The 27,316-nt window shown below is 44.5% G+C and overlaps 1 protein-coding gene across 3 annotated transcripts in view; it reads right to left on the bottom strand.

Annotated features, from left to right (window-relative positions):
- Positions 1-1,015: 1,015 nt before the first annotated feature.
- Positions 1,016-27,316, bottom strand: part of LOC308241907 (uncharacterized protein) — a 71,978-nt gene continuing 45,677 nt past the window's right edge. For 2 of the 3 annotated variants that reach the window (XR_013959905.1, XM_080655619.1), the window contains one exon: positions 1,016-1,242. Coding sequence is in view for 1 of the 3 variants with exons in the window: in XM_080655619.1 (XP_080511745.1) it covers positions 1,171-1,242 (72 nt within the window). In the remaining 2 variants the exon portion in view is untranslated. The remainder of the gene's footprint in view (positions 1,243-27,316) is intronic. The other variant, XR_013959906.1, reaches the window with a different exon arrangement.

Here is a 27,316-nt window from a genome sequence, read left to right as displayed (position 1 = left end):
CTCTCCTGCCTCTTCTGATGGTAAATTGACAAGTGCAGTAGCTGTTGCCAGAGACAGAATACTGACCAGAAACTCAAGGGTGATGATTTGGGTCATCCCACCATAATAAACACCTTTTCTAGCAAAGTCAACAGTGAGAGAAATATAAAATGGGTAATTGTGACCTTGAGGTCAACTACAGCCACTTGGATTATAGCTCATTTCCCTGGTAAGTGTTAAAGGGGACCAACCAGAATCCCAGAAGACTTGTTTCCCAGAGAGATTGAACTTATTATAGAGAGCCAATGGATCTGACCAGCGCAAACAATGGACGGTAGTGGATGCTCAGATGCCTTAATTTAGGGCCAAGGTGCCATCCATTCCCTTCTCCATGAGTGTTGGTTTGTGAGTGCTCACACCAGGCCCCCCTTGGACTAGCCCCCACTAAAGGCACTGGTCTGGGGAGCAAGATGGAGCTCCATTGCCTCAATTTTAGGGCTCCTCTGACTCAATTTAAAATAATTCATAGAATTAGCTGAGACCTCTGTTGCAACTGCATCAATCTCAACTTCTCCCTTTGCTCATTCCCGCTTCCTCAAATCAAATATTTTGTAGATCACCTCTGCATCTACTGTAGTCTGTTTCTCAGGGAACCTGACCCAAGACTCCAGAATTTTCAACATGCTCTTAACATGTAGGAGTGTTTGCCCTACACCAAATGGTCCCAACTACTGTAGATGAGGGAAGAGGATATGAAGCAGGGCTCCTACCAACCCTATATGGTGAAGAAAGAAGTAAACTTTGTTGTTTTAAGTCACTGAGATAAGAGGATTATTTGTTACCGCAGTATAATCGAACCCATCCTGATTGATACTGAACCAGTACAATTCTGCTTTTCAATTGTTATAGTATTTGGCTCCAGTTTAGCAGTGGCCCAGGCAAAACTTCCATTTATGAGGCAAATGTAGGTCTGAACTTATGGGTGACAAATTAAAATCAAGCAAGAAAGAGAGAAATAGAGTCTAAGAGGCTAAGTGCTGTCTCATTGGAGCTTTACTTGAGTCTGAGAGTTCCAGGATGGAATTCACTTTGAGTTGCTTGCAGTGGTTGTTGGACAAGTCTACAACTTGAAGATGAATTACTAGTCAGCAGGTCATGCTTAGAATTGGTTGGCCAGCTCTCCATGTGGTTTTAAGTCACTGCCAAGAGCTTCTTGTGGCTAATGCAGATGGGTCTGAGCTCAAGTGGGAAGTGAGTCAATGCCTGTATTAATAAGAAAAATAAAGATAAATAATTCACAGTTTTGTTCATGTCTTCATTTAGTGGGACGCATGGATCTAAGACAAAGACCTTGACATTAGACAGTGCATTCACAGATAATAGAACTTGCCGAAGCCCTTTCCAAAGAGGCTTAAGTAATGGTTTTTGCTGATGAAACATGACCAGACATCAAGCTTTACATCATGGCCCTGTCTGTCCAGGTGGGTGATAGAGTTTCTTGAGCCTGTGAATAGTTTCTTGACACCCTTGCCAATGCCCTGCAATATAACCCAATGCTGTCTGGCTCAGGAATGTTCTGTTGGTCTTAGCTACTAAGGAAGAAACCTAGTTTCTGCACAATTCTCGGCCAGTTTATTATTTCAACCATATTTTTATATTCTGTTCTCTCTTTTCACTGCAGACAAAGTGGGCATTGACAGCATTAATGATCCTATGTGTTTTACAACTTTAAGACCTGACCCATCATATGTATGTCCCTGTGGTTGTCAAGTTTTCCAAACCTGGGAATGAGGATTTTGCAGAAATATTTTGTTGATCACCTCTGCATCTGCCTTGGCACATGGATATGCTTCTGCCCATCTTGAAGAGACACATAAATTACTAAACTTGTCCATAAGGGTAACATTTTCTTTATCTGGATAAATGTAGCTTGAATATTCATTTCAAATAGTCCCAAAGGAAAGAATAAGCTACTTTCTTTTTCTTGACAGCCACCCTTACTCCCTCTTCAATTTGAGCCTGATCAATAGGGCGGCTCTTATTGTACTGTTTGGTCAGATGAGATCATTTTGGAGCATACTGATTCAGCCTCATGTTTCCTAACATCCCTTCTTTGTTCCCATGGGTTGTGTCACAGGCTATCATGAGCAAGATAAGAAGGCAATTCTTTTTGGGCCAAACAAGACATGGGTGCAAAAGACCCCTGCTCATCTCCCAAGGTGCTGATCTGAATCTGAAACCTCATTCAAAAGTGCTTGGCTGATGAAGGTGGGAAGAAAGATGCAGTCAGAGTAATGGCCATGGCTGTGCCATCAGCCAAAGCAAAATTCTTTTTGTGTAGCATAAGACACTAAAAATTTAATTCCTCCAAATATTCCTCCACTGTCGTCAACTGCCCAAAGGCAAGGTGAGAGCCAGACTTTGAAGAACTAAGAGTAGCCAGCTCAGGTGGGGGCAGCATGTTTGCCCCCCAGGAAGCAAAGAACTGCCACAATCTCCTGTGGAGAACAGATTGCATCTCAACAACTAATTCTGTTCTTGTTCCTTCTTAAACCAACACTGCCTTACAATGTGCTAGGCACTGCTAAGCCCTTCATAACACAATAAACCTTTGAGATAATCTTATCTCCATTTCACAGGTGGAGAAACCAGAGCCTGAGACCCTAAGGGTGTCTCATTGCTGCGCCTGGATTTGAGCTCAGGTCTTCCTGCCTCCAAAGCCCTTGCATTTCACCTCTGCTTCAGTCCTTCCCTTCTATGCAAAATGCCTCCCCTCCCTTTTTTTGTGGTGCAAGTCCAAGCAGGAGATTCTTGCTGATGAACTTCTATGTACAGGTAATGCAGCAATAGGAAAGAGATATATTTTACTCACCCATTCATTTGCTATTTCATTCATTCCTCCATCAAGTCACTTAATAAATATTTGTTGAACTGCTACTATGCCACAGATATTCAGCTAGGACTCAGTGGTTCTCAACCTTTTTAATGCCACGACCCTTTAATACAGTTCCTCATGTTGTGGTGACCCCCAACCATAAAATTATTTTCGTTGCTACTTTATAACTGTAATTTTGCTACTGTTAATGAATCGTAATGTAAATATCTGTGCTTTCCGATGGTCTTAGGCTCTACAGCAGTGGTTCTCAACCTGTGGGTCGCGACCCACAGGTTGAGAACCGCTAGCAGGGTCGCCTAAGACCATAGGAAAAAACAGATATTTACATTACGATTCATAACCTAGCTGCTAGGTGCAGAAATGGGTAAACAGCTGGCCCGCTGATGATATCAGACACTAAACAAGTAAGCACAAATAAATAGACAATTACAAACTGCGGTAAGTGCCTTTTCCCCAAAGTCCATTATCATCTGCAGCAGCAATGTTGGAAAAGCAGCTTTAGTTGTGTGTTGGTGAACTGGAACTTTTGAGCAGTACTGCTCAAAAGAAATAGAATGCAAACTACACATGTAAGTGTAAATTTTCTAGTAGCCACAATGGGCAAGTGAAAGCAAAAAGATTAGTTTTAATAATATATTTTATTTAACCCAAAATATGTCAATAAGTATCTCAGTATTAATGAGATATTTTACATTTCTTTATATACTTAAAAATCCCGTACATTTCAATTCAAACTAGTCTCATTTCATGCGCTGTATACTACATGTTAATCATGGCTGCCATGTTGCACAGCATACCTGTAGTCACTGATAGTATGACTCTTTCTGTGCATTGGTGGTTTTCAACCTTGGCTGACATGGAAATGACCAGAGAATCTCACTTAATAGGGTGGGTTGGGGTGGGAGAGAGGGATTGCCCAGGTATTAGTATATTTTAAAACTCCCCAGGTAATTCTAAAGTGCAACAAGTACTGAGAACTACTGCTCTAAGCAGTAGCAGGTTTGCACCCAAAGTCTTCATATTATGCAAGGTGACAGGCATGAAGCCCCTCCATCCCAAATCAGCTTCATAGCCTTCCTCTTCCCCCTCCCCTCCCATTTCCCCAAGCTCAGCCCTGGCCCCAGGCTCTGGGCCCATGACCTCAGTCTGAAAAGCTGGGTTGAGGAGCTCTAGGGCAGCTGTGATGACCCAGCATTCTCACCTTGGCTGTGGGTCCCACTCTGACCTTGGGTCCTGGCTCTCACAAATGTGTTGGTACCTTCATTGTTGGATTATCTCCTTAGTCTCAGTCTCTCTTGTTCTGGAAATCTGCTCTGTGGCTCTAGCCTTGAACCTGCCTTGTTTTTGCCTCTTCCCTTTCCTGTTCCCCTCAGTCCTCTGAGAGTACCTAATATGCGACTCTATCCTCTCTTCCACCTATTGGGACACCTGCCCCCTCTTACCAGGTCCTTCTTATTTTCAAATTCACTGTCCCCCACCTTCCTTGCCAAGCTTCACATTCTCTGAATTCCTGGTCACACCAGCCTGGCTTCTCTCCCTCACCCAGCACATGGTCCACCTTCCCTCCCTTGGTGGTTAACCCTTCCCTCCCTGCCCAATCCATATCAGAGAATCTCAAGCCCAACCTCCTTTAACATCTTATGATGTTCATTATGTTAATCATAATAGGCTCATTAATCTTTGTATCGAGGGACTTCAACCTGCCCAGGAAAGTGGAACCTCTGTTTACTTCTATTTTTATCTTTCCTTTTTATCTTTATTTTTTATTTTACTTTCTTTTTTAGTCTCCAGTTGCTTCTCCTGATCCAGGCCTGCCATCCCCAGAGGAGAAAGTTGGGAACATGGATAGGGCTACAAAGCCAGTGGAGAAAACATCTCTGGGAAAATGTTTCCAGCTCACAGTTTTTCCTGCAGCCACTTGTGCAAGGCTTGCATGAGGTTTGTTGGTTTATTTTTTCCAAGACTTGAGGACAGCATTGGTATACTCAGCCCTGTAGTCCTGTTATGAGGGTAGTAGAACCATTGGCTGAAAAGTGAATAATTTCTAGGTGATTTTGCATAAACTTACAGCTGGTATCCCCAGAGTCAAATTTATCAGATAAACAAAATTAAGGCTGTGAGGCTGTTACCTAAAAACCTACCACAATTCTATTCTCATCAGGGATTTAGGAGAAGATGAAAAAGAGAAGAATTTTTAAATCTGCTTACCACACATATAGAGCCAGGACTCAGACGGCTCTGCTAGTATGTGAAGGCAGGAGGAATGACTTTCCTCAGCTGCGGCAAGTTCCCACAGAACCAAGTCACTAAGTGGGATTTCTCAGGGTGCCAGTCACTCTAGCCCTTTCCTGGGCCCTCTCCTAGAAATGTTGGCTATAAATTGTATTATCCATTGGGCAAATGCCAAGTTTATCTCTGGATCATTCAATTCTGTCCATTAACCTGAAATGCTAGAGTTTAACAGCATCAATCGGTGAGCATTACAGAAGAGTACCATGAAGCTTGTGGGGTCCTAGATGGATGGGTTGATTATGGAAGGAAGCAAGGAAGGAAAGAAGGAAGGAAGGAAGGAAGGAAGAAAGCCTGTTATGCCGACCATGGAAAGGATTTGTGCTTCTCTTTTATCCTATACTAGAGGCCCAGTGCACGAAATTCAGCCCAGCCTGCAACCTCTCCAATCTGGGACTCCTCGGGGGATGTTCCTGTGGGATCGGGCCTAAACCGGCAGTCAGACATCCCTCTCACAATCCAGGACTGCTGGCTCCCAACCACTCACCTGCCTGACTGCCTGATTGCCCCTAACCGCTTCTGCATGCCAGCCTGATCAACCCATAACTGCTCACCTGCCAGCCTGATTGACGCCTAACTACTCCCTTACCGACCCAATTGCCCCCAGCTGCCCTCCCCTGCTGACCTGGTTGCCCCTACCTGACCTCCCTTGCAGGCCTGGTTGCCCCTAACTGCCCTCCCCTGCAGGCCTGGTCCCCCCCAACTGCCCTCCCCTGCAGGCCTGGTCACCACCAACTTCCCTTCCCTGCTGGCCTAGTTGCCCCCAACTGCCCTCCCCTGCTGGCCCAGTCACCCATAACTGCCCTCCCCTGCCAGCCCTGTCATCCCCAACTGCCCTCCCCTGCAGGCCTGGTCCCCCCTCAACTGCCTTCCCCTGCAGGCTTGGTTGCCCCTAATTGCCCTCCCCTGCAGGCCTGGTCGCCACCAACTTCCCGCCCCTGCTGGCCTGGTCACCCCCAACTGCCCTCCCCTGCTGGCCTGGTCCCCCCTAACTGCCCTCCCTCCCCTGCAGGCCCAGTTGCCCCCAACTGCCCTCCCCTGCTGGCCTGGTCACCCCCAACTGCCTTCCCCTGTAGGTCTGGTTGCCCCTAACTGCCCTCCCCTGCAGGCCTGATTGGCCCTTACTGCCCTCCCCTGCAGGCCTAGTTGGCCCCAACTGCCCTCCCCTGCAGGCCCAGTCACCACCAACTTCCCTCCCCTGCTAGCCTGGTTGCCGCCAACTGCTCTCCCCTGCCAGCCCGGTCACTCCCAACTGCCCTCCCCTGCCTGCCTGGTTGCCCTTTAGTACCCTTCCCTGCTGGCCTGATTGCCCACAACTTCCCTCCCCTGCCGGCCATTTTGTGGCAGCCATCTTGTGACTACATGGGGGCAGCCATCTTATGTGAGGGCATGATGGTCAATTTGCATATTACCTCTTTATTATATAGGATAATAAAAGCCTAATATGTAAATTGACCCCTTTGGGTGGTTTTTCAACCAGAAGTTCGACCGGTAGTTCAACCATTCTCTATGAAGTGAGCTGACCACCAGGGGGTGGCACGGAACATGGTGGGCATCCACAACGTGGCACTGGCAGCAGGCAGCAGTGGAGGTGCTGCCAGCCCCGATGGGCCCCAATTAGAGCAGGACCGTGGCAGGATGATGGAGCAGGTGAGAGGGCAGTGCCAGGTTAAGGTGGGTGAGAGCAGGGGCCCAATCGCCCCGCCAATCACCCTGCAGATGGTGACCAGCAGTACCGATGGTGGAGGGTGGGTGGGGGGCGGGGCTGCCACCTGGCTCCCAGATGCTGAAGGAGCCAGGGGGCCCAGCCCCGATCAATCGTCCCACAGGCGGGATGGTGGAGCAGGTGAGGGGGCAGCACCAGGCCAAGGTGGAGTGCCAGGTGGGGCTGCGGGACTGGGAGGCTTGGGGCACGAGCTGGGGCTCGATCTCCACAGGCCACCCTGAAAGACTCTACCTGTGCACAAATTCGTGCACTTGGCCTCTAGTGTATTAATGTTTTGAAACATTGATCACTCTACTTTGTACCCAAAATATATTTTTATTTCTTGGCTTTTCCACAATTAAAAAGTAAGTGATAAAAACAGGTACCTTTGTCACTGGATTGTTGTAGGATTAAACGAGATAATTCTAGAAGGCTGCTTAGTCAGGGTATTAACTTACAGTAAAAGATCAATACCTGGCAGCTACTATTATTATTTCTCCATTTTACATTAGTGACTTGCCCAAGATCACACAGCAGGTAAGTATAGAACCCATATCTGTCCTGCACCTACTGGCTTGGATTTCTCCAGACCCTCGATCTTCCCCCTCAGAGGAAGAACAGCATCATTGAGGCTTCCCAACACCAGTGTAGACTGCTCTCCTCCCCTCCTTCATGTCTGCACTAAAAGGAAAAAAAAGAGGTGAGTGTGTGTGTGTGTGTGTGTGTGTGTGTGTGTGTGTGTGTGTGTGTAATGGGGTCAAGGGTGTAGAAGAGGTCTGCTATCCCATATTGGATAATTATGATACATGGGAGGACAGGTGTAATTTCTCAAAAAGTCTTATAGAAATGGAAGCTCTCAGCTTTCCTTTTGGAAGTCCAGCCTCTGTGACTCTGATGCCCTCAAATAGGAGGGAAGTGCAGATGCAGGCAGGTGCAGAAGAGTAACTAACAGTTCATCCCTCCCTCTTCTCCTTCTCTGGTGTTCTTTAAATAAACACACCTGTAGTGAGATTCTATGCAAATGAAGAACCCCCTGGTTCCCTCCACCTTCACCTGACTCCCAAAGTCCCTACTTGCCCTGAATGTCAAGTATGATCCCCAAAGAGGAAGACCAGAGTTGGAATCTGTGTGTTGAAAGCTGTGTCTCTTTGGCAAATTAATTCTCCTTTGGGGTCCTTTGTTTTGAGGGAGAAGAAAGGGTGTTCTTTGAGTAGGGTAGAAAATTGCTGGGGAAATCAGCCTTTCAACTGGAAGCACATTGGTATCTAAACTTGACCTTAGGGTAGTCCCCAAAGCCCTTCTAAATCTGAGGTCCCAAAAGAGGGCAGGGCTTGAAAGCAGTCAGAGCTGCTCAGTGGCAACACAGGAGAAGACAGGTTGGTGAGAGCCAGTCCCTTCCTCTCCACATGCAACCTGCCTGCAGATACAGACAGCAAAGCGTGGACCTGGGTTGAGAGGTGACTTGTTAAATAGGCGGGCTTCATGTAAGCTCAAGACTCAGATGTGCTCTTCAAAAAGCACAGAGCACCAACCCCAAGAGAGTTGTTGTTGAAAGCAGAATAGCCATTGCATTGCTCCATGGCAATTTCATCTGTAACACATAACATCTATTTTCCTGGTGCCAAATAACAGCAGCAAAATCTTCATCTGAAATCACAATTAATTTGAACATTTTAAAAGCTATTTTCAGAAAGGGCCTTCAACCTTTAAATGTAGCATCCAAACTATGTAAATGAGGTAGATAAGGCATGCGGCTTGAATGAGGTCCATTATCGTGAGCATACAGCAGAAAGAGTCTTACAGAGCAGAGAATGCAACAGTCAGGTGGCAGGGAAGCCATATGTCACTTAAAGGACAACCTGTAAATGAAAATTCTGTTTGGGGAATCAGTTAAATTAGTGAAGGTAAGTTTTTTTTAAATTTGTACCATTTTTTCTCAGGATTCCTTTTGATAAAAAGTTCTGGATCACTTACAATATGGTCTGATTTATAAAATGCCCATCTGTTCACAAAATGCAGTGTTTGTAAAAGCCAAGTGGTTTGGTTTGGTTATGAACAATGGAAGATCTACTTAATGCTCATATAAGAATGGCAAGAGCAATGTCTAGTTAACTCAGGGGGACAGCTTTCCTGAAATTCTTAGGAGAGGCTATTTTCTCTCAATTTCTAAGTCTTAGAATCTAAGAGATTGTCCCAGTGATTTATGACTATGACCAGCATAGCTGAAGAGATTGTGCAGCTTGTAAGAAAAACAATGAGGAACTAATTATCCGAGAGATGCAAATCAAAATGACAATGCAGTACCATCTCACACCTGTCAGAAAGACAATCATCAACAAATCAACAAACGACAAGTGCTGGCGAGGATGCGGAGAAAAAGGAACCCTCGTGCACTGCTGGTGGGAATGCAGACTCGTGCAGCCACTGTGGAGAACAGTATGGAGTTTCCTCAAAAAACTAAAAAGGGAACTCCCATTTGACCCAGTAATCCCACTTCTAGGAATATATCCCAAGAAACTAGAAACACCAATCAGAAAGGATATATGCACCCCTATGTTCATAGCAGCACAATTCACCATAGCTAAGATTTGGAAACAGCCTAAATGCCCATCAGCAGATGAGTGGATTAGAAAACTATGGTACATCTACACAATGGAATACTACGCTGCTATAAAAAAGAAGGAATTCTTACCATTTGCAGCAGCATGGATGGACCTGGAGAGCATTATGTTAAGTGAAATAAGCCAGGCAATGAAAGAAAAATACCACATTATCTCACTCATTTATGGAAAATAAAGAACATTATAACCTGATGAACAAAAAGATAGATATAGAGGCAGTAAAACACCGAACAGACTGTCAAATTACAGCAGGAAGGCTGGGGAGTGTTGGGGAGGCGGGAAAGAGATCAACCAAAGGACTTGTATGCATGCATATAAGCACAACCAATGGACACAAGACACTGGGGGTGTGGGGTGAGGGCATGCAACAGGGGGTAGGGGAGGCTGGGGGAAGGTCAATGGGGGTGGAAAAAAGGAGATATATGTACTACTATATGTAATACTTTAAACAATAAAATTATATATAATTTAAAAAAAAGAAAAACAATGAGAAAGAATCAGAGTTATATTGTCACACTAAAATCAAAGGTGATTGGAGGATGTTGGAGATGAATCAGGACAACTGAGGCCAGCTTGTGCTGCAATGGAGATGAGGCTTAAGCCTGGAGAGGGGTCATGGTCCAAATCAGATAGGACATTAAGAACCAAGAAATTTATAGAAACCAAAGAATAAAGCAAAGCTGTGGTGCTGAAGAACTGGAGGTTCATGGGTTCTGAGGTTTCAACCAGGCGTAGATCTAGAAACTGGAGTTATAGGTAATGTGAAAACTGGAGGGGTCATCAGCTCTGACCAAGGAACCCCAGATCCTTTAGATGTGAACTCCACCTCAGAGGTGTGAAATTTCTTGATGGAAGGTAGAGCCAGAGGTCAGGGTGTAGACAAGGACTGGGGCATGTAATCTACACTAATAAAAGAGAAACATGCAAATTGACTGTACCTTCGCTATGCCCACAAGCCACACCCACAAGCCAATCAGGAGTGAGTATGCAAATTAACCCAACCAAGATGGCTGCAGCCACAGAGTAAGCAGGAGGCTTGGGTTTCCCGGCGATGAAGAAAGCCAAGCTTCCTGGCCAGCCCTGGCCTCCGCTCAAGGCTACAAAGTTTCAATTATAGAAGATAAATAAATCCCAACAAAAATGGCAGCAGCCATGGAGCTGAAGCAAGCAGGAGGCTTGGGTTGTCCCTGGCGATGGAGGAAGCCAAGCTTCCCAGCCGCCCTGGCCTGCCCTGGCCTCTGTTCAAGGCTACAAAGTTTCAACTATAGAAGATAAATAAATCCCAGATACCAGGGCTTCCACTTGGGTCGCCAGGGGGTATGGCCAGCCTGCAAAGCATCACAGGCCCCTCACCCAGGCCACCCCACACCCCAAGGGAACCCTCATCCTGATTCGGGACACCCTTCAGGGCAAACCAGCCAGCCCCCACCCATGCACCAGGCCTCTATCCTATGTAATAAAAGAGTAATATGAAGATTGACCATCACTCCAACACACAAGATGGCTGCCCCCCTGTGGTCAAAGATCCTGCCCCCATGTGAACACAAGAGGGCCACCACAAGATGACCAGCAGGGGAGGGCAGATGGGGAGGACCAGGCCTGCAAGGGAGGGCAGTTGTGGGTGATCAGGCCAGCAGGGGAGGGCAGTTGGGAGGGACCAGGCCTGAAAGGGAGGGCAGTTAGGGGCAATCAAGCCTGCTGGGGAGGGCAGTTAGGGGTGACCAGGCCAGCAGAGGAGGGAAGTTGGGGGCGACCAGGCCTGCAGGGAAGGGCAGTTTGGGGGGACCCAGGCCTGCAGGGGAGAGCAGTTGGGGGGACCAGGCCTGCAGGGGAGGACAGTTGGGGGAGACCAGGCCTGCAGGGGAGGGCAGTTAGGGGCAATCAGGCTGGCAGGGGAGCAGTTAGGCATCAATCAGGCTGGCAGGGGAGTGGTTAGGGGGTGGTCAGGCTGGCAGGCAGAAGCAGTTAGGGGCAATCAGGAAGGCAGGCAGGTGAGCAGTTGGGAGCCAGCAGTCCTGGATTGTGAGAGGGATGTCCAACTGCCTTCGAGGGGTCCCAGATTGGAGAGAGTGCAGGCTGGGCTGAGGGACACACCCCCCATGCACAATATTCATGCACCAGGCCTCTAGTGGTTTATATTTAGAAGACGTGTGGCATAATGTGTGAAGGAACCGGAAATTAAATCTTACTCTCTGCTGCTTCCTTGTCTATCTATAGTGCCATGCTCTTATCTTTCTGTAACTCTTGTTACCTGAATGAGGTACATAGCCAAATTGTCAGGCATCCAATAAGAGAGATAAGATGCTCTTTCCAAAGCCATATCTTCTGCACAACATTATTGGGTTGAAGGAAGTTCTCCTAGGAGGGAAATTAAATCCCAAGGACCTCAGCATTTGACTTGCCTTTTTGCTTTCCTGCTGCTGCAGATTTGGTAAGTGGTACCCCACTTTGGAGAGCACCCAAGCTGCTTCCAACAATGAAGAACAGCAGACAGCAGTGGCCTGCCCTGAGTTTGGAGACTGAAAACAAGGGAAGCAGAGAGAAAACTCTACACACTGCACCATTTTCCCCAGAGCTATTTCTGAGTATAAGCATCCTTAGTGGAATGCCTAATAGGAGGAAGATGATCAAAGATAACACTTCAGAGAGGCATCATGCATATTTGGGTTGAGGGGAACAGGAAAGAAAGGAGCAGAGGCAAAGGACCTGTGGTAGGCAGTTAGACAGACATGAGCAGAGCAAGGATGCTAGGCCAGGTACAGAAGACCACCAGGGCAGAAAGCCCCAGGTACCTAGTAATAGGCAATACTGGGCTGGGCCCTGGCTCCCAGGGGTCCTTTCCTCTCCTAGCATATCACTGGTAATGTGGTTGAGACCACCTGACCTTCCATATTGGTGATCATACAGTTTGGATCTTCCCCTAACCTTTCTTCCCCTGATATGTTGCTAGTCATGCTGGTTAGACCCCCTTAGAGAGGGAATGAACAAGGGGGCCAGAAAATAGTCCTTGGGCATTAAGTCCCCAGAACAATGAGGTTCTGACCCGCATCAAATACATGTAGATCTCAGTTGTGTTTCAGCTGCAGGCCCCAAAAAGCAGCAAAACCAGACAAGTGACATCATGGTTGACATCAGGACCAGCTGCACCAACTAATGAACCCCTGCCCTGGCACTGAGCAATTAATGGAGACCATGGGGACGCACCTGGAAAGCTGATGAATATTCTATTGCAATTCTCCCCCTGAGACCTCCAGAGAAAACCCCTCAAGACTAAGGACCCAGCACATGTTCTCTGTCTCTGTCTCTACCTCTCTCTCAAACACACCCATGCCTTCTCCTGTCCCCTCCCCGCAGGCACGTTTTCTTTGTCCCTCTTATTCCCCTAAACTCCAAGGCTCTTCTTTTGCCTCTGTAACTTGTTTCCTGAGCCCATTTCTTCTATGGCTCAATCTTTCTACCTCTGTGACTTTCTAAATAAATCTTCTCTTATAATTTGAGTCTTGGCTCTGAATTCTTCTCTTAGCCAGAACTCAAGAACTGAGGTTGCTGAACCGAGGCTCAATCACTGAAAACAACTGGTGCTGTTTTCACCGCCAACTGACCCAGCCAAGTCAAATCATCACACACACTGTGTTCTGTATTAAGTAGCACCCTCCAGCAAGTCCATTTCTATCAGTAGCCAAGATAAAAACAGAGGAAGCATACTGATCAAATCTGAGACACTATAGAACTGTAAGAAAAAACTAAAGCATTATAGAGCAGAATTTGGGTCTAAAATCATCTCAACAAGATTGGAAAATTTGAACGTAACCAGCTAAATGAAAAAGCCTTCAGAGTCCAAAAATCACAGTCACATGTACGGAATGAGTGAGGCATACTTGACAGCAAGCAAGGAGGGTAGAAATTTTTTGGGCTTTTTAGTTGAGTGAAAAATTATCCAGGGCCATATAATGTGGTCTACTGAATGGCTGTACGTTAGTGGTCTGCATCTTCTCCATACTGGCCAGAACACCACAGGGGGCTGCGAGCAGTTTTGTAGGAAGGCCTTCTGTAACAAAGAGATAGCAAGCATGAAAGTGGTAGTAGGATGGTAGCACGTTCAAAACCATGCCAAATAAAGAAAAACTTAAGGACCTGGGCATGCAGCCTCTATGAAAGAAGGTTGCAGGCTGGGTGGTCTGTGTAATTTGTAGGGCCCAGTGCAAAATAAAAATGCAGCACAACTTGTTCAAAAAAGCAAGGGAAAAGGCCATTACAGGTACTAAAAGATTAGGCTTTTTCATTTAAAACTATTTTTGTTTTCTTATAAAACATAACAGGTAATAAATAAAAATATATGAGTAGCAACAAAAATTTACAAGTTGCAGCCCTGACCGGTTTGGCTCAGTGGATAGAGCGTCGGCCTGCGGACTCAAGGGTCCCAGGTTCGATTCCGGTCAAGGGCATGTACCTTGGTTGCGGGCACACCCCCAGTAGGGGGCGTGCAGGAGGCAGCTGATCGATGTTTCTCTCTCATCGATGTTTCTAACTCTCTATCCCTCTCCCTTCCTCTCTGTAAAAATATCAATAAAATATATATAAAAAAAAAATTTACAAGTTGCAAAATAATAACATTTTAGTGTCATAATTTTATGTAATACTATAAATAATTACATTTTATTAATGTGATATTTTGACTTCATAGGTTTTTTAAAAAATTATATTTATAACAATTTCTTTTTTATAATTTCTTTATTGATTAAGGTGTTACATATGTGTCCTTCTTCCCCCATTACCCCCCCATCCGCCCCATTCATGCCCTCACCCCCTTGATGTCTGCGTCCATTGGTTAGGCCCATATGCATGCATACAAGTCCTTTGGTTGATCTCTCCCCCTTACCCCCACCCTCCCCTACCTTCCCTCTGAGGTTTGATGGTCTGATCGATGTTTCTCTGTCTCTGGAACTATTTTTGTTCATCAGTTTATGTTGTTCATTATATTCCACAAATGAGTGACATCATGTGATACTTATCTTTCTCTGACTGGCTTATTTCACTTAGCATAATGCTCTCCAGTTCCATCCATGTTGTTGCAAATGGTAGGAATTCCTTCTTTTTTAGCGCAGCGTAGTATTCCATTGTGTAGATGTACCACAGTTTTTTAATCCACTCATCTGCTGATGGGCACTTAGGCTGTTTCCAAATCTTAGCTATGGTAAATTGTGCTGCTATGAACATAGGGTGCATATATCCTTTCTGATTGATGTTTCTAGCTTCTTGGGATATATTTCTAGAAGTGTGATTACTGGGTCAAATGGGAGTTCCATTTTCAGTTTTTTGAGGAAACTCCATATTGTTCTCCACAGTGACTGCACCAATCTGCATTCCCACCAGCAGTGCACCAGGGTTCCTTTTTCTCTGCATCGTCACCAACATTTGTCATTTGTTGATTTGTTGATGATAGCCATTCTGACAGGTGTGAGATGGTACTGCATTGTCGTTTTGATTTGCATCTCTCGGATAATTAGTGACTTTGAGCATGTTTTCATATGTCTCTTGGCCTTCCTTCTGTCTTCTTTCAAAAAGTTTCTATTTAGGTCCGTTGCCCATTTCATGATTGGATTGTTTATCTTCCTTTTGTTGAGTTGTATGAGCTCCCTGTAAATGTTGGAGATTAAGCCCTTATCAGTGATAACATTGGCAAATATGTTCTCCCATGAAGTGGTCTTTCTTGTTGTTTTGTTGATGGTTTCTTTTGCTGTGCAAAAGCTTTTTGTTTTGATGTAGTCCCATTTATTTATTTTCTCTTTATTTTCCATTGCCCTAGGAGCAGTATCAGTGAAGTTCCTTCGGCATATGTCTGAGATTTTGCTGCCTGTGGATTCCTCTAGTATTTTTATGGTTTCCCATCTTATGTTTAAGTCCTTTACCCATTTTGAGTTTATTTTTGTGCATGTTATAAGTTGGTGGTCTAGCTTCATTTTTTTGCATGTATCTGTCCAATTTTCCCAACACCATTTGTTGAAGAGACTGTCTTGATTCCATTGTATGTTCATGCCTCCTTTGTTGAATATTAATTGGGCATAGTGATTTGGGTCGATATCTGGATTCTATTCTATTCCATTGGTCTATATGTCTGTTCTTGTGCCAGTACCAGGCTGTTTTGAGAACAGTGGCTTTGTAATACAGCTTGATATCTGGTATTGAGATCCCTCCTACTGTATTCTTCTTTCTCAGGATTGCTGTAACTATTTGGGGTCTTCTTTTATTCCAGATGAATTTTGGAGAGTTCTTTCTAGGTCTGTGAAATATGCCATTGGTATTTTAATGGGGATTGCATTGAATCTATAGATTGCTTTGGGTAGTATGGACATTTTGATGATGTTGATTCTACCAATTCATGAACACAGCATGTTTTTCCATCTGTTTATGTCTTCCTCTATCTCTTTTTTTCAGTGTCCTATAGATTTTTGCATATAGGTCTTTTACCTCTAGTTAAGTTTACTCTTAGGTATCTTAATTTTTTTGGTACGATGGTAAATGGGATTGCTTTTTAGTCTCTCTTTCTGTAAGTTCACTATTGGTGTATAGAAATGCCATAGATTTCGGCGTTAATTTTGTATCCTGCTACATTGTCATATTCATTTATTAAGTCTAATAATTTTTTGATGGAGTCTTTAGGGTTTTCTATGTACAGTATCATGTCATCTGCAAATAAGGACAGTTTTACTTCTTCTTTTCCAGTATGATGCCTTTTATTTCTTCTTCTTGTCTAATTGCAATGGCTAATACTTCCAGTACTATGTCGAACAGGAGTGGTGAGAGAGGGCATCCTTGTCTTGTTCCTGTTTTTAGGGGAAATGGCTTTAGTTTTTGTCCATTGAGTGTGATATTGGCTGTGGGTTTATCATATATGGCTTTTATGATGTTGAGGTATGTTCCTTCTATTCCCACCTTGCTGAGAGTTTTTATCAAGAAAGGGTGTTGGATTTTGTTAAATGTTTTTTCTGTGTCAATTGATATGACTATGATTTTTCTCCCTCAATTTGTTTATGTGATGTATCATGTTTATTGATTTGTGGATATGGTACCATCCTTGCATCCCTGGGATAAATCCTACTTGGTCATGGTGTATGATCTTTCTGATGTACTGCTGGATCTGATTTGTTTGAAATTTGTTGAGAATCTTGGCATCTATGTTCATGAGGGATATTGGCCTGTAGTTCTCTTTCCTTGTGTTGTCTTTATCTGGTTTTGGTATTCGGGTGATGCTGGCTTCATAGAATGAGTTTGGAAGTGTTCCTTCCTCTTGAATTTTTTGGAATAGTCTAAGGAGGATAGGTTTTAGTTCTTCCTTGAATGTTTGGTATAACTCTCCTGTGAAGCCATCTGGCCCTGGGCTTTTGTTTGCTGGAAACTTTTTGATGACTGCTTCAATTTCTTCCATAGTTATTGGCCTATTGAGATTTTTAGAATCTTCCTGATTGACTTTTGGAAGGTTGTATTTTTCTAGGAATACGTCGATTTCCTCCAGGTTGTCTAGTTTGTTGGAATAGAGTTGTTCATAATATTTTTTAACAATCCTTTGTATTTCTGTGGGGTCTGTTGTTATTTCACATCTATCATTTCTGATTTTGTTTATTTGGGTCCTCTCTCTTTGCTTCTTGGTGAGCCTGGCTAGAGGTTCATCAATCTTGTTTATCCTTTTAAAGAACCAGCTCTTGGTTTCATTGATCTTTTGTATTGTTGGTTTTTTTTGTGTTTTTTTTTTTTGTTTGTTTTTTGTTTTTTTTTTTTTTTTTGGTCTCTATGTCATTTATTTCTGCTCTCATCTTTATTATCTCCTTCCTTCTGCTCACTCTGGGCTTTTCTTGTTGCTCTCTTTCTAATTCTTTGAGTTGTAGCATTAGATGATTTACTACCATTTTTTCTTGTTTTTTGAGGTAGGCCTGTAGAGCTATAAACTTTGCTCTCAGGACTGCTTTCATTGTGCCCCATAGGTTTCGAATTGTTGTATTTTTATTGTCATTAGTTTCCAGAATGTTTTTAATTTCTTCTTTTATCTCATTGGTAACCCAATCAATATGTAATAACATGCTATTCAGTTTCCAAGTGTTTGAGTGTTTTGGATTGTTTTTATTGTAGTTTATTTCTAATATTATGCCATTGTGGTCTGAAAAGATGCTTGGTATGATTTCAATCTTCTTGAATTTGGGGAGACTTTGCTTGTGACCCAGAATGTGGTCTATTTTTGAAAATGTCCCATGTGCACTTGAGAAGAACATATATTCCGCAGCTTTGGGGTGAAATGTTCTGAAGATGTCAATTAAGTCCATCTGATCTAGTGAGTCATTTAGGATTGTTGTTTCTTTGCTGATTTTTTGTCTAGAGGATTTATCCAGTGATGTCAGTGGTGCATTAAAGTCCCCTACTATGATTGTATTGTTGTCAATCTCTCTCTTGATATCTTCCAGGAGATTTTTTATGTATTTGGGTGCTCCTGCATTGGGTACATATATGTTTATCAGGGTTATATCCTCTTGTTGTATTGATCCCTTTAGTATCATGAAGTGCCCTTCCTTATCTCTTGTTATGGCCTTCACTTTGAGGTCTATTTTGTCAGATATAAGTATTGCTACCCCAGCTTTTTTTTTTCATTTCCATTTGCCTGAAAGATATTTTTCCATCCCTTCACTTTCAGTCTGTGTGAGTCCCTTGTTCTGAGGTGGGTCTCTTGTAGACAGCATATATATGGGTCGTGTTTTTTTATCCATTCAGCCACTCGATGTCTTTTGATTGGAGCATTTAGTCCATTTATGTTTAAAGTTATTATTGAAAGGTACTTGTTTGTAGCCATTTTTATTTTTTGAGGCTGTGTTCCTCCTTACCTTTTTGTTTCTTCTTTTTACAGCATTCCCTTTAGCATTTCTTGCATTGCTGGCTTGGTAGTGATAAACTTCCTTAGCCCTTTTTTTGTCTGCGAAGCTCCTGATTTCCCCTTCAATTTTGATTGATAGTCTTGCTGGATAGAGTATTCTTGGATTCAGTCCCTTGCTTTGCATCACTTTGTATATATCCTTCCATTCCCTTCTAGCTTGATGTGTTTCTGTTGAGAAATCATTTGATAATCTGATGGGGGAATCCTTTGTAGGTAACTTTCTGTCTCTCTCTTGCAGCCTTTAAGATTCTCTCTTTGTCAATAACATTTGCCATTGTAATTATGGCGTGTCTTGGTGTGGGTCTTTTGGGATTCATCTTGCTTGGGACTCTCTGTACTTGAGTAACTTTTTTCTTCCCCATATCAGGGAAGTTTTCTGTCATTATTTCTTCAAATAAATTTCCTAATCCTTGCTGCTCTTCTTGTCCTTCTGGCAGCCCTAGTATGTTATTTTGTTTTGCATTGTCCCATAGCTCCCTTAGGCTCTCCTCCTGCTTTTTAATTTTTTTCTCTAGTTCCTGTTCAGATTGTGCTTGTTTCTGTACCTGATCTTCTAACTCGCTGATTCGGTCCTCTGCTTCTTCTAGTCTACTGTTGAAGCCTTCCATGGTGTTTTTGATTATAGCTATATCATTTTTCATTTCTTCCTGATTTTTGCATAGGTTGTTGATTTTCTCATCCATCTGGTGTATGAACTGTATGACCATTACTCTGAATTCTTTTTCTGTCATGTTGCATGCTTCCGTTTCACTTATTTCCTTACTTGGCGATTCCTCCTTTTTTTTCCTCTGGGGATTGCTTTATTGTCTCCCCATTCTGACTATCACCAGAAGGTTCAGATGTCAAGTTGTGGGAGCCTGGACCATGTGCAGTGGGAGTTTTGCACCCCCCAGGTGTCACTGATACCAAGATGTGTGGTTGCTGTGGGTTTGTGGGAACCATGCTCGCTCTGGGTCAGAGTCACAGGTGCTTAGTGTGGCCTCGTGTGTGCACCTAGAATCAGGGACCCGGCCTGTGCCACATTGAAACAGAGAACCCACTGGCATGTACCAAAAATCAAAGTCCCCTATGGCATGTCAGGAGTCAGAGGCTCCCTGTGTCTATACCGAGAATCGAGTATCAGAGTCTCTGTTTCTTGGTGCTACCTCACACTGAGAATCAGGTCCCTGTGTGCACATGTGCCAAGAATTGGAGTCGCTGGCTCTTAGTGTGAATGTTCTGGGAATCAGGGATCTCAGGCACACGTAATGAGGAACGGAGTCTAGTCACCGGTGGTCAGTGCTGCCTCTTGTGTGGAGATTCAGGGTCCCTGATCTGCCCGGGAGACCGGGTTGCTCAGTCGCACTGTGTTGGCAGGAGGTCCACTTCTGCCCTGCGGTAAACAGCCTTCTGTGTGTGCTTGCCCTGAATCAAAGTCAGGTGGCTCTGCCCCTTAGTGTGGGTGTGAGGTCTGGTCATGCATGTGTGCACTGTGGAAAACAAACTCCCTGTGTCCATGTACCCAGGCTCAAATTCAGCGCTGCCTTCCTGTGTGGGCACAGGGTCTGGTATTGGGGAACATACTCCCTGAGACTGCACATCCAGGTTCAAATTCACCGCAGCCTCTCTGCTAAGGTGCAGGGTCTGGTCATGGGAAACAAACTCCCCAGGTTTGCACCCCCAGGCTCAAATTCAGTGCTGTCTCCCTGTGTGGGCATAGGATCTGGTTGCAGAAAACAATCTCCCCAAGGTCGTGCACCTATGCTCAAATTCAGGACTGCCTTCCTGCCTGGGCGTGGAGATGAGTTGCGGGAAACAAATTCCCCGAGTTCACAAGTCCGGGCTCAAGTTCAGTGCTGTCTCCCTGCCCTGTGTGGGCGTGGGATCTGGTTGCAAAAGACCACCTTCCTAGGGGTGAGCGGCTAGGCTTGAATTCCGCTCAGTCTCCCTGCCTGGGCGCGGAGACTAGTTGTGGGAAACAAACTTCCCGTGTCTGACACCAAGGCTCAAAGTCAGGCAGAGTCGCCACTGCTTTGTGTGTGCAGAAAGCCTTATTGTGTGGCTGGGGTCTGGTAGTTTCTATGTCACTGCCACGGGGGGGTGGGGGGGGCAGGGGAGGGGGGTTGGCTTTGTGACTCACAGAAATCAGCGGCCGGGTGCCTGGAGTCCTGGTGTCCCTGGGTCTGCAGCTGTGGTGGCAGGTCTTCTACCAGAGTGGCTGAAGGGTCCTGGTTTGCTTCTGAGACCAGACTGGGTGGTGGCGAGGCTAGGATCCTAGTCTCAAGCAGTGAACAATTTCATTTTCAATCATTATGAATTAAAGGCAATATGTGCCATTCTTAGCAAATGTAAGACTGTAAGTGACAATTGATTATATTAATTTTGTGAATAATCTTTCTCATGATGTTACCCTTACTGAGCTATTAAGAATATTTTATAAGCTGTGGCAACATTGGAATAAATTTCTGATAAATTATCTTGAAATATATATTTTAGTACATATCTGAATTGATGATTCTCATGAAACCTTTTTTTCTAAAAAGATTTAATTCTTAAAAAAGATTTAATTCTTCATAGAAACCAGTTTTATATAGTCTGAATTTAATTTTAAAGTAATTTTATATACTGGCATTTTAAAGTTTCATCTGCCATTTTCTATAACTTGTGAAAATATACAAGAAACCAAAAGTGGCTTCATGATTTTATATAATTCAGAACACTTATTTGTGCATTCTTCACTGTCTTACAAGGAAAATTAAATTTACAATTGGTTTCTTTACTAAAAACTGGTTCATCTAAAGCTTCACATGAAAATCATGGTTTTTTTTCCCCCATCAAATGCAATAATCTAAATTTAATTTCTACTCTAAGGCTGTTCATATTTTGCTTTGCAATGTTACAGCAGTTTTCAAAACCAGAGTCTAAACTTTTTGGAGAATTCTAGTTAACTCTCTGATATGCTTTGTTGCCATGTGTATGCCTTTATCAATTTTTTTTATTGATTTGAGAGAGAGAAATCAATTTGTTATTCCACTTATTTATGCGTTCATTGGTTGATTATTATATGTGCCCTGACCAGGGATCATCAAACCTGCAACCCTGGTGTATTAGGATGGTGCTCTAACCAGCTAAGCTACTCGTCCAGGGCTGTATGTCTTTATTTTGTAATAATTTACTGACAGTTGACTGTCTGAGCTTTGGCAGCTCCTATCTCCTGTTCAGGCCAGTGAGTTTATTTTCTGTAGACACTGCAGGGATGGGTTCTGGGGACACACAGGCATTTTATCCTGAGAGCAGTGGCCCTGTTGCTGCTCTCATGCAGAGTTCTTCCTCTCTCCCAGGGCTTGGCTGCTGCAGTCACCACTGCTGGCTCTGCTGCTGCTGGCACTGTCATCACCACCAGTCTTGGCACAAGTCCCTCTCAGGCTGCCTCGCCAACTGCTTGGCTCCCATGCTGCCCACTGTAGCAGCTGACTTGGGACCAGGCACATCCCAGTGCCACCTGGGGCATCTCCTCTTCTCACACCCACATGCTCCATTGTCCCACATGAAATTTATTTACAAAGCACAAGTTCTAAGATAAATGATTAAGAATTCACCATAGTGGAGAAACCAAGATGGCGGCATAGGTAAACACCTAAACTGCTGCCTCGCACAACAATTTCAAAACTACAACTAAAAGACAAAACGGACATCATCCAGAACCACAGGAAGGTGGGCTGAGTGGAAATTCTACAACTAGAAGGAAAGAGAAAAGCACCCTGAGACTCAGAGGAGCTCCGGAAGGCAGAGATACGGAGGCGCGTGCGTGCGTGGAGAGGGCTGGCAACTGAGTACGCGGCTGGCTTTCTCAAGTGGGAGGGAGACAAAAGCTCCCAACGGCTCTGAACTCCAGTTCCGGGTGAGACTCTGGGGACCCAGACTCATTCGGGGAGAAACTGGACTGTCTGGCAGCGGGCGGAACTCAAGGGCGGCTTTCTCTCAGAGGTGCTTGCAGCAATTACCGTGGGACACTGAGAGCCAGGGGCCTCTTAGGGCAGGGCTGATGGGAAGCCATTGCTGTCTACTCTGCCCTGAGACTGCCCCATCTAAGCTGAGCACAGATGCTTTTGCAAGTCTTGTCTCATAAGGGTTTCTCCAGCACAGAAGTTCTCCCAGCGTAGACACAGCTGATCCTCACAGTCAATTGGCCTGGAGGTCAATTCCTCCCAGTGATACCAACAACAATCAAGGATTAACTACAACAAGACTGCACACAGTCCACAAAGGGGTGCACCAAGAGTGTCCACCTCAGGTAACTGGGGAGGCTGAGCCACTGGGCCCTATAGGACACCTAACACACAAAGCCACTCTGTCTACTCAGGGAAGAAGCCAAAATGCAGAGACAAAGAAACAGGTCACAAATGAAAGAAAGGGAGGAAAGCAAACGACTGGATTTAGAGTTCAAAATCACGGTTATAAGGTTTTTCAAGAATTTTCTAGAAAAGGCTGATAAATTTAGCGAGACCCTCGAGGATATGAAAAAGGACCAACTAGAAATTAAGCATACACCGACTGAAATAAAAAATAATATATAGAGATCCAACAGCAGACTAGAGGAACGCAAGAATCAAGTCAAAGATTTGAAATACAAAGAAGCAAAAAACACCCAACCGGAAAACCAAAAAGAAAAAAGAATCCAAAAATATGAAGATAATGTAAGAAGACTCTGGGACAACTTCAAGTGTACCAACATCAGAATTATGGGGGTGCCAGAAGAAGAGAGAGAGCAAGATACTGAAAACCTATTTGAAGAAATAATGACCGAAAACTTCCCCCACCTGGTGAAAGAAATAGACTTACAAGTCCAGGAAGCGCATAGAACCCCAAACAAAAGGAATCCAAAGAGGGCCACACCAAGACACATCATAATTAATATGCCAAGAGCAAAAGACAAAGAGAGAATATTAAAAGCAGCAAGACAAAAATAGTTAGTTACCTACAAGAGAGCACCCATACAACTGTCAGCTGATTTCTCAACAGAAACTATGCAGGCCAGACGGGAGTGGCAAGAAATATTCAAAGTGATGAATAGCAAGAACCTACAACCAAGATTACTCTACCCAGCAAAGCTATCATTCAGAATTGAAGGTCAGACAAAGAGCTTCACAGATAAGAAAAAGCTAAAGGAGTTCATCACCACCAAACCAGTATTATATGAAATGCTGAAAGGTATTCTTTAAGAAGAGGAAGAAGAAGAAAAAGGTAAAGATAAAAATTATGAACAACAAATACATATCTATCAACAAGTGAATCTAAAAATCAAGTGAATAAAAAAATCTGAGGAACAGAATAAACTGGTGAATATAATAGATTCAGGGGCATAGAAAGGGAGTGGACTGACAATTCTCAGGGGGGAAGGGGTTTGGGGGTGCGGGAAGAGACTGGACAAAAATTGTACACCTGCGGATGAGGACAGTGGGGGGGGGAGGTAAGGGCAGAGGGTGGGGTGGGAACTGGGTGGAGGGGAGCTATGGGGGAAAAAAAGAGGAACAATTGTAATAATCTGAACAATAAAGATTTTTTTTTTTTTTAAAGAATTCACCATAGTGACAGCAGAGCATTAGCCCAAGCGCAGAGCCCCTTGTGAGGTGGGCCTGTGTGACTGCGAGTCACACACTCTGTGTGTGTAAGAGGGTAGGCATGTAATGGGGGTCACATGCTGGACCTAAACATGTCACAACTAAGTAGTAGGGTGGACCCTACACATTAAGTCTCTTGTGTGTTTTTTCTTTGTTAAGAGTATCTAGTCACCATTCCTGTGGTGACTCAAGTGGCGGCATGGCACAAAGACCCCCACAGCTCTGAAGGGAAGTCAGCCAGTTGTTGGACCACCAAGTTCTCCAGGAAGACCCACCTGCTCTGGCCTCTCGGGGCTGCAGCTCTGGAGGCACCTAGGACAGCTCTTCACTACAGACACCGCAGTAGGTACTGGGCTTCTTGCTTTGCATGAAGGGGCCAGGGTGAAGAGGAAAAAGAGCTGTGGAGCTCTAGGGAATGGAGGAGGATTTGTGAGCTGGGATGGGACATGTCCTCCAAAGGGGCAAAGACCAGTACCATTGGTTTAAAATCATTACTGGGACTCTGTAGCCAGGGCTGCTGAGGCCTAGGGGGAATGGGTATCGAGAGGATCTTGGTTTTGAGTATTTGAAGGTCCATGGATGACCATCTCTGTGAAGAATGTCAATGTGTGTCAATGATGGAGAGACACCCTTTAACCAAGTGTGAAGAAGAACCATTGAAACTGGCATCACTGTCCAGCCTTAATTCTGAGACCTCTGTCACCCAGGAATAAAACTATCAATGGAGAAACAGGTCTTTATAGAGGCTGGAACAGGTTAATCTTAAAAATCAAACTTTTAAAGTAATATGCTTAATTTTTTAAAATAAAAGATACATCACAACTGACCAATCATGATAAAATCTAGAGATTATGCCCAAGTCACATGAATTTAGAAATCTATTAAAACATAGATAAAGAAACCAACCAACCACTGTCTAGTCTTGAGTCAGTTCCATCTGAGATTGTGACTTGGGCCAAAAACCTTATGCAAAAGATGCAAGGAGGAGAGGGGGCTAAGAGAGAGAGCAAGTATTTTTTCCACATGCTACTGGAGGACTACCTGCATCAGGTACACCTTGAGGGGGAGTGTGTTGAAACACACGTTCCTGCTCCCTCTTCCCCCCACAAGATTCTAATTCAGTAGATCTGGTGTGGCCTGGGGATCAGAATCTTAAACAATTCTAATGTGCACTAAAGTTGGAGAACCAGTGTGGTAAGGTCTTTACAGCTAAAACCTAATGACTAGACCCCAGCATTGTTCTCCTGCCCCTGCAATCATGCTGAGAACTATTGCAGAGAACCCCTGAGTCTGTAACCCATGCAGGTCCCTGTGCCCGGACATTAAATATTAGGAAAATGAGCAGAAGGACTAAGTCTCCTACTAATTGCTTTCACATGAATTAAGTCTTATTTTCACAAAAACACTTTAAAGATTTTCTAAAATTTCTCTTTGTAATCCTAAGCACTTGGTGTAGGCAGCTCTCCCACAGCATTCAAAACACTCTGCAAAGACACAGAGGACACTCCGTGCATGGGTATTGGCCAGGGTCTGATCTACAGCTGCCAATTCAGCATGGAACTGGGAAACAGCCACTTTTACCCATCACATGCCTCCCCCGCTCCACTTTTAATATGCTATGTCTAGTTGACACATCAGCCCAATAAAATAGGTGGTATCATCCACAATTTGCAGATGAGTAAACCGAGGCTCAGACAGAATGCTCAAAAGTCCAGAGTAGGTAGTGGAGGCAGGATCTGAGCCAAGGAGGACAGGTTCAAATCCTGGGCTATTCACAGTGCCCCCTTCAGGGACTGCCCCCACTTTCTCTCTGGCTTCAGCAGAGCTTTGTAAAATGATAGTTAATAGCATACCTGCTCCCTCCCTGCCTCCCAGATAGGAAGAGGGAAATTGCAGATCTTGGGCCTTGTCCGTGAGATGTTATCAGCTATAAATGCAAATGTAAACATCTGTAAGGGTCAGGCAGATTATGTAAGTGAATAAATTAGGCAAAATTTTAAAAATTAACTTAGATCCACTTAGCATATGAAACATTTAAAAATAGCTTTTATTCCACTAGGAACCATGTTCCAGTTTTTCTTTTTAAGTACCTGGTCTTCTCTGTCTAACTCATTTTTTACCATCTTCAGTGAGATATGAGAATAAGTAAAGAAAAATATGTCACTATCATAAAAATAGTGTTTACAATTGTTTAATGATGTGAGGATGATAATAAAAGGCAACCAATATTCAACCCCAGTGCTGAGGAGGCAAAGACCTGGGGGAGGGATTGTGTCAAATTAAAAAGTCCATGTTTTGTCTAAAGGGTATTATAGAATACTAGTGACCCGGTGCACAAAATTTGTGCACATTAAAAGGGGATTAATTAGAGAAAATAATTTAATATTGCTACTTGCCCTTTCTCTATAATAGAAGTGTCAGAGATTAAATAAAATTAGTAAAACGTATATGACAACCTTCCTCCTGTAAGAGTCTGGGCTCACCACGGGACCCAGAGTCAAGTCCCCACCACCCACATGCACCTCAAAATCATGTGAGACCCAGACCCAGCCAGCACCCCGTGCGCCCGCCCCCCCCCCCCCCCGCATTGGGCTAGATCCAGACCAGGCCAGTCCCACCCTTGTCAAGCCCTGCTGGGCAGGGGGCATAGCCTCAGGTCCCCTTGCCCGGTGCCAGGATGGGGGGCATGGCCTGAGGTCCCCCAGCCCAGCCTGGGGTGGGAAGCGTGCCTTGAGGTCCTCAGTCAAGCCCCAGCAGGTGGGGGACACGGCCTGAGATCCCCCGTCAAGCCCCGCTGGGTGGGGGACATGGCCTGAGGTTCCCTGTCAAGCCCCGCCAGGCGAGGGGGCACAGTCTGAGGTCCCCTAGCCCAGCACCAGGACAGGAAGCACACCTTGAGGTCCCCTGTCAAGCCCTGCCAGGTGGGGGGCATGGCCTGAGGTTCCCATCAAGCCCTGCCGGGTGGGGGGTGTGGCCTGAGATACCCTGTCAAGCCCTGCTGGGTGGGGGATGCAGCCTGAGGTCCACTGTCAAGTCCCACAGGGGCTGGGGAGGGCATAGCCTCAGGTCCCTGCTGATTGCTCCTTAAGGCTCCTTATGGGAACTTGGCCTCAGCTGTGGGTGCAATCATCTTTGTGATGGAGTGATGGTCAATTAGCATATTCCCTCTTTATTAGATAGGATTAGACTCAAAATTCAAAATGTCTTTATTGTGTATTAAGAATATGATTATAGGGAGGATGGAGGATGTATTCACCAGCCAGTAGCTAAACACTCACTATACCTCCCTTACCTGATATGTCAAAATTA

Source organism: Plecotus auritus (assembly GCF_963455305.1).
Source record: "Plecotus auritus genome assembly, chromosome: 2".
Classification (NCBI taxonomy): domain Eukaryota; kingdom Metazoa; phylum Chordata; class Mammalia; order Chiroptera; family Vespertilionidae; genus Plecotus; species Plecotus auritus.
This window is presented reverse-complemented; position numbering and strand designations above follow the sequence as displayed.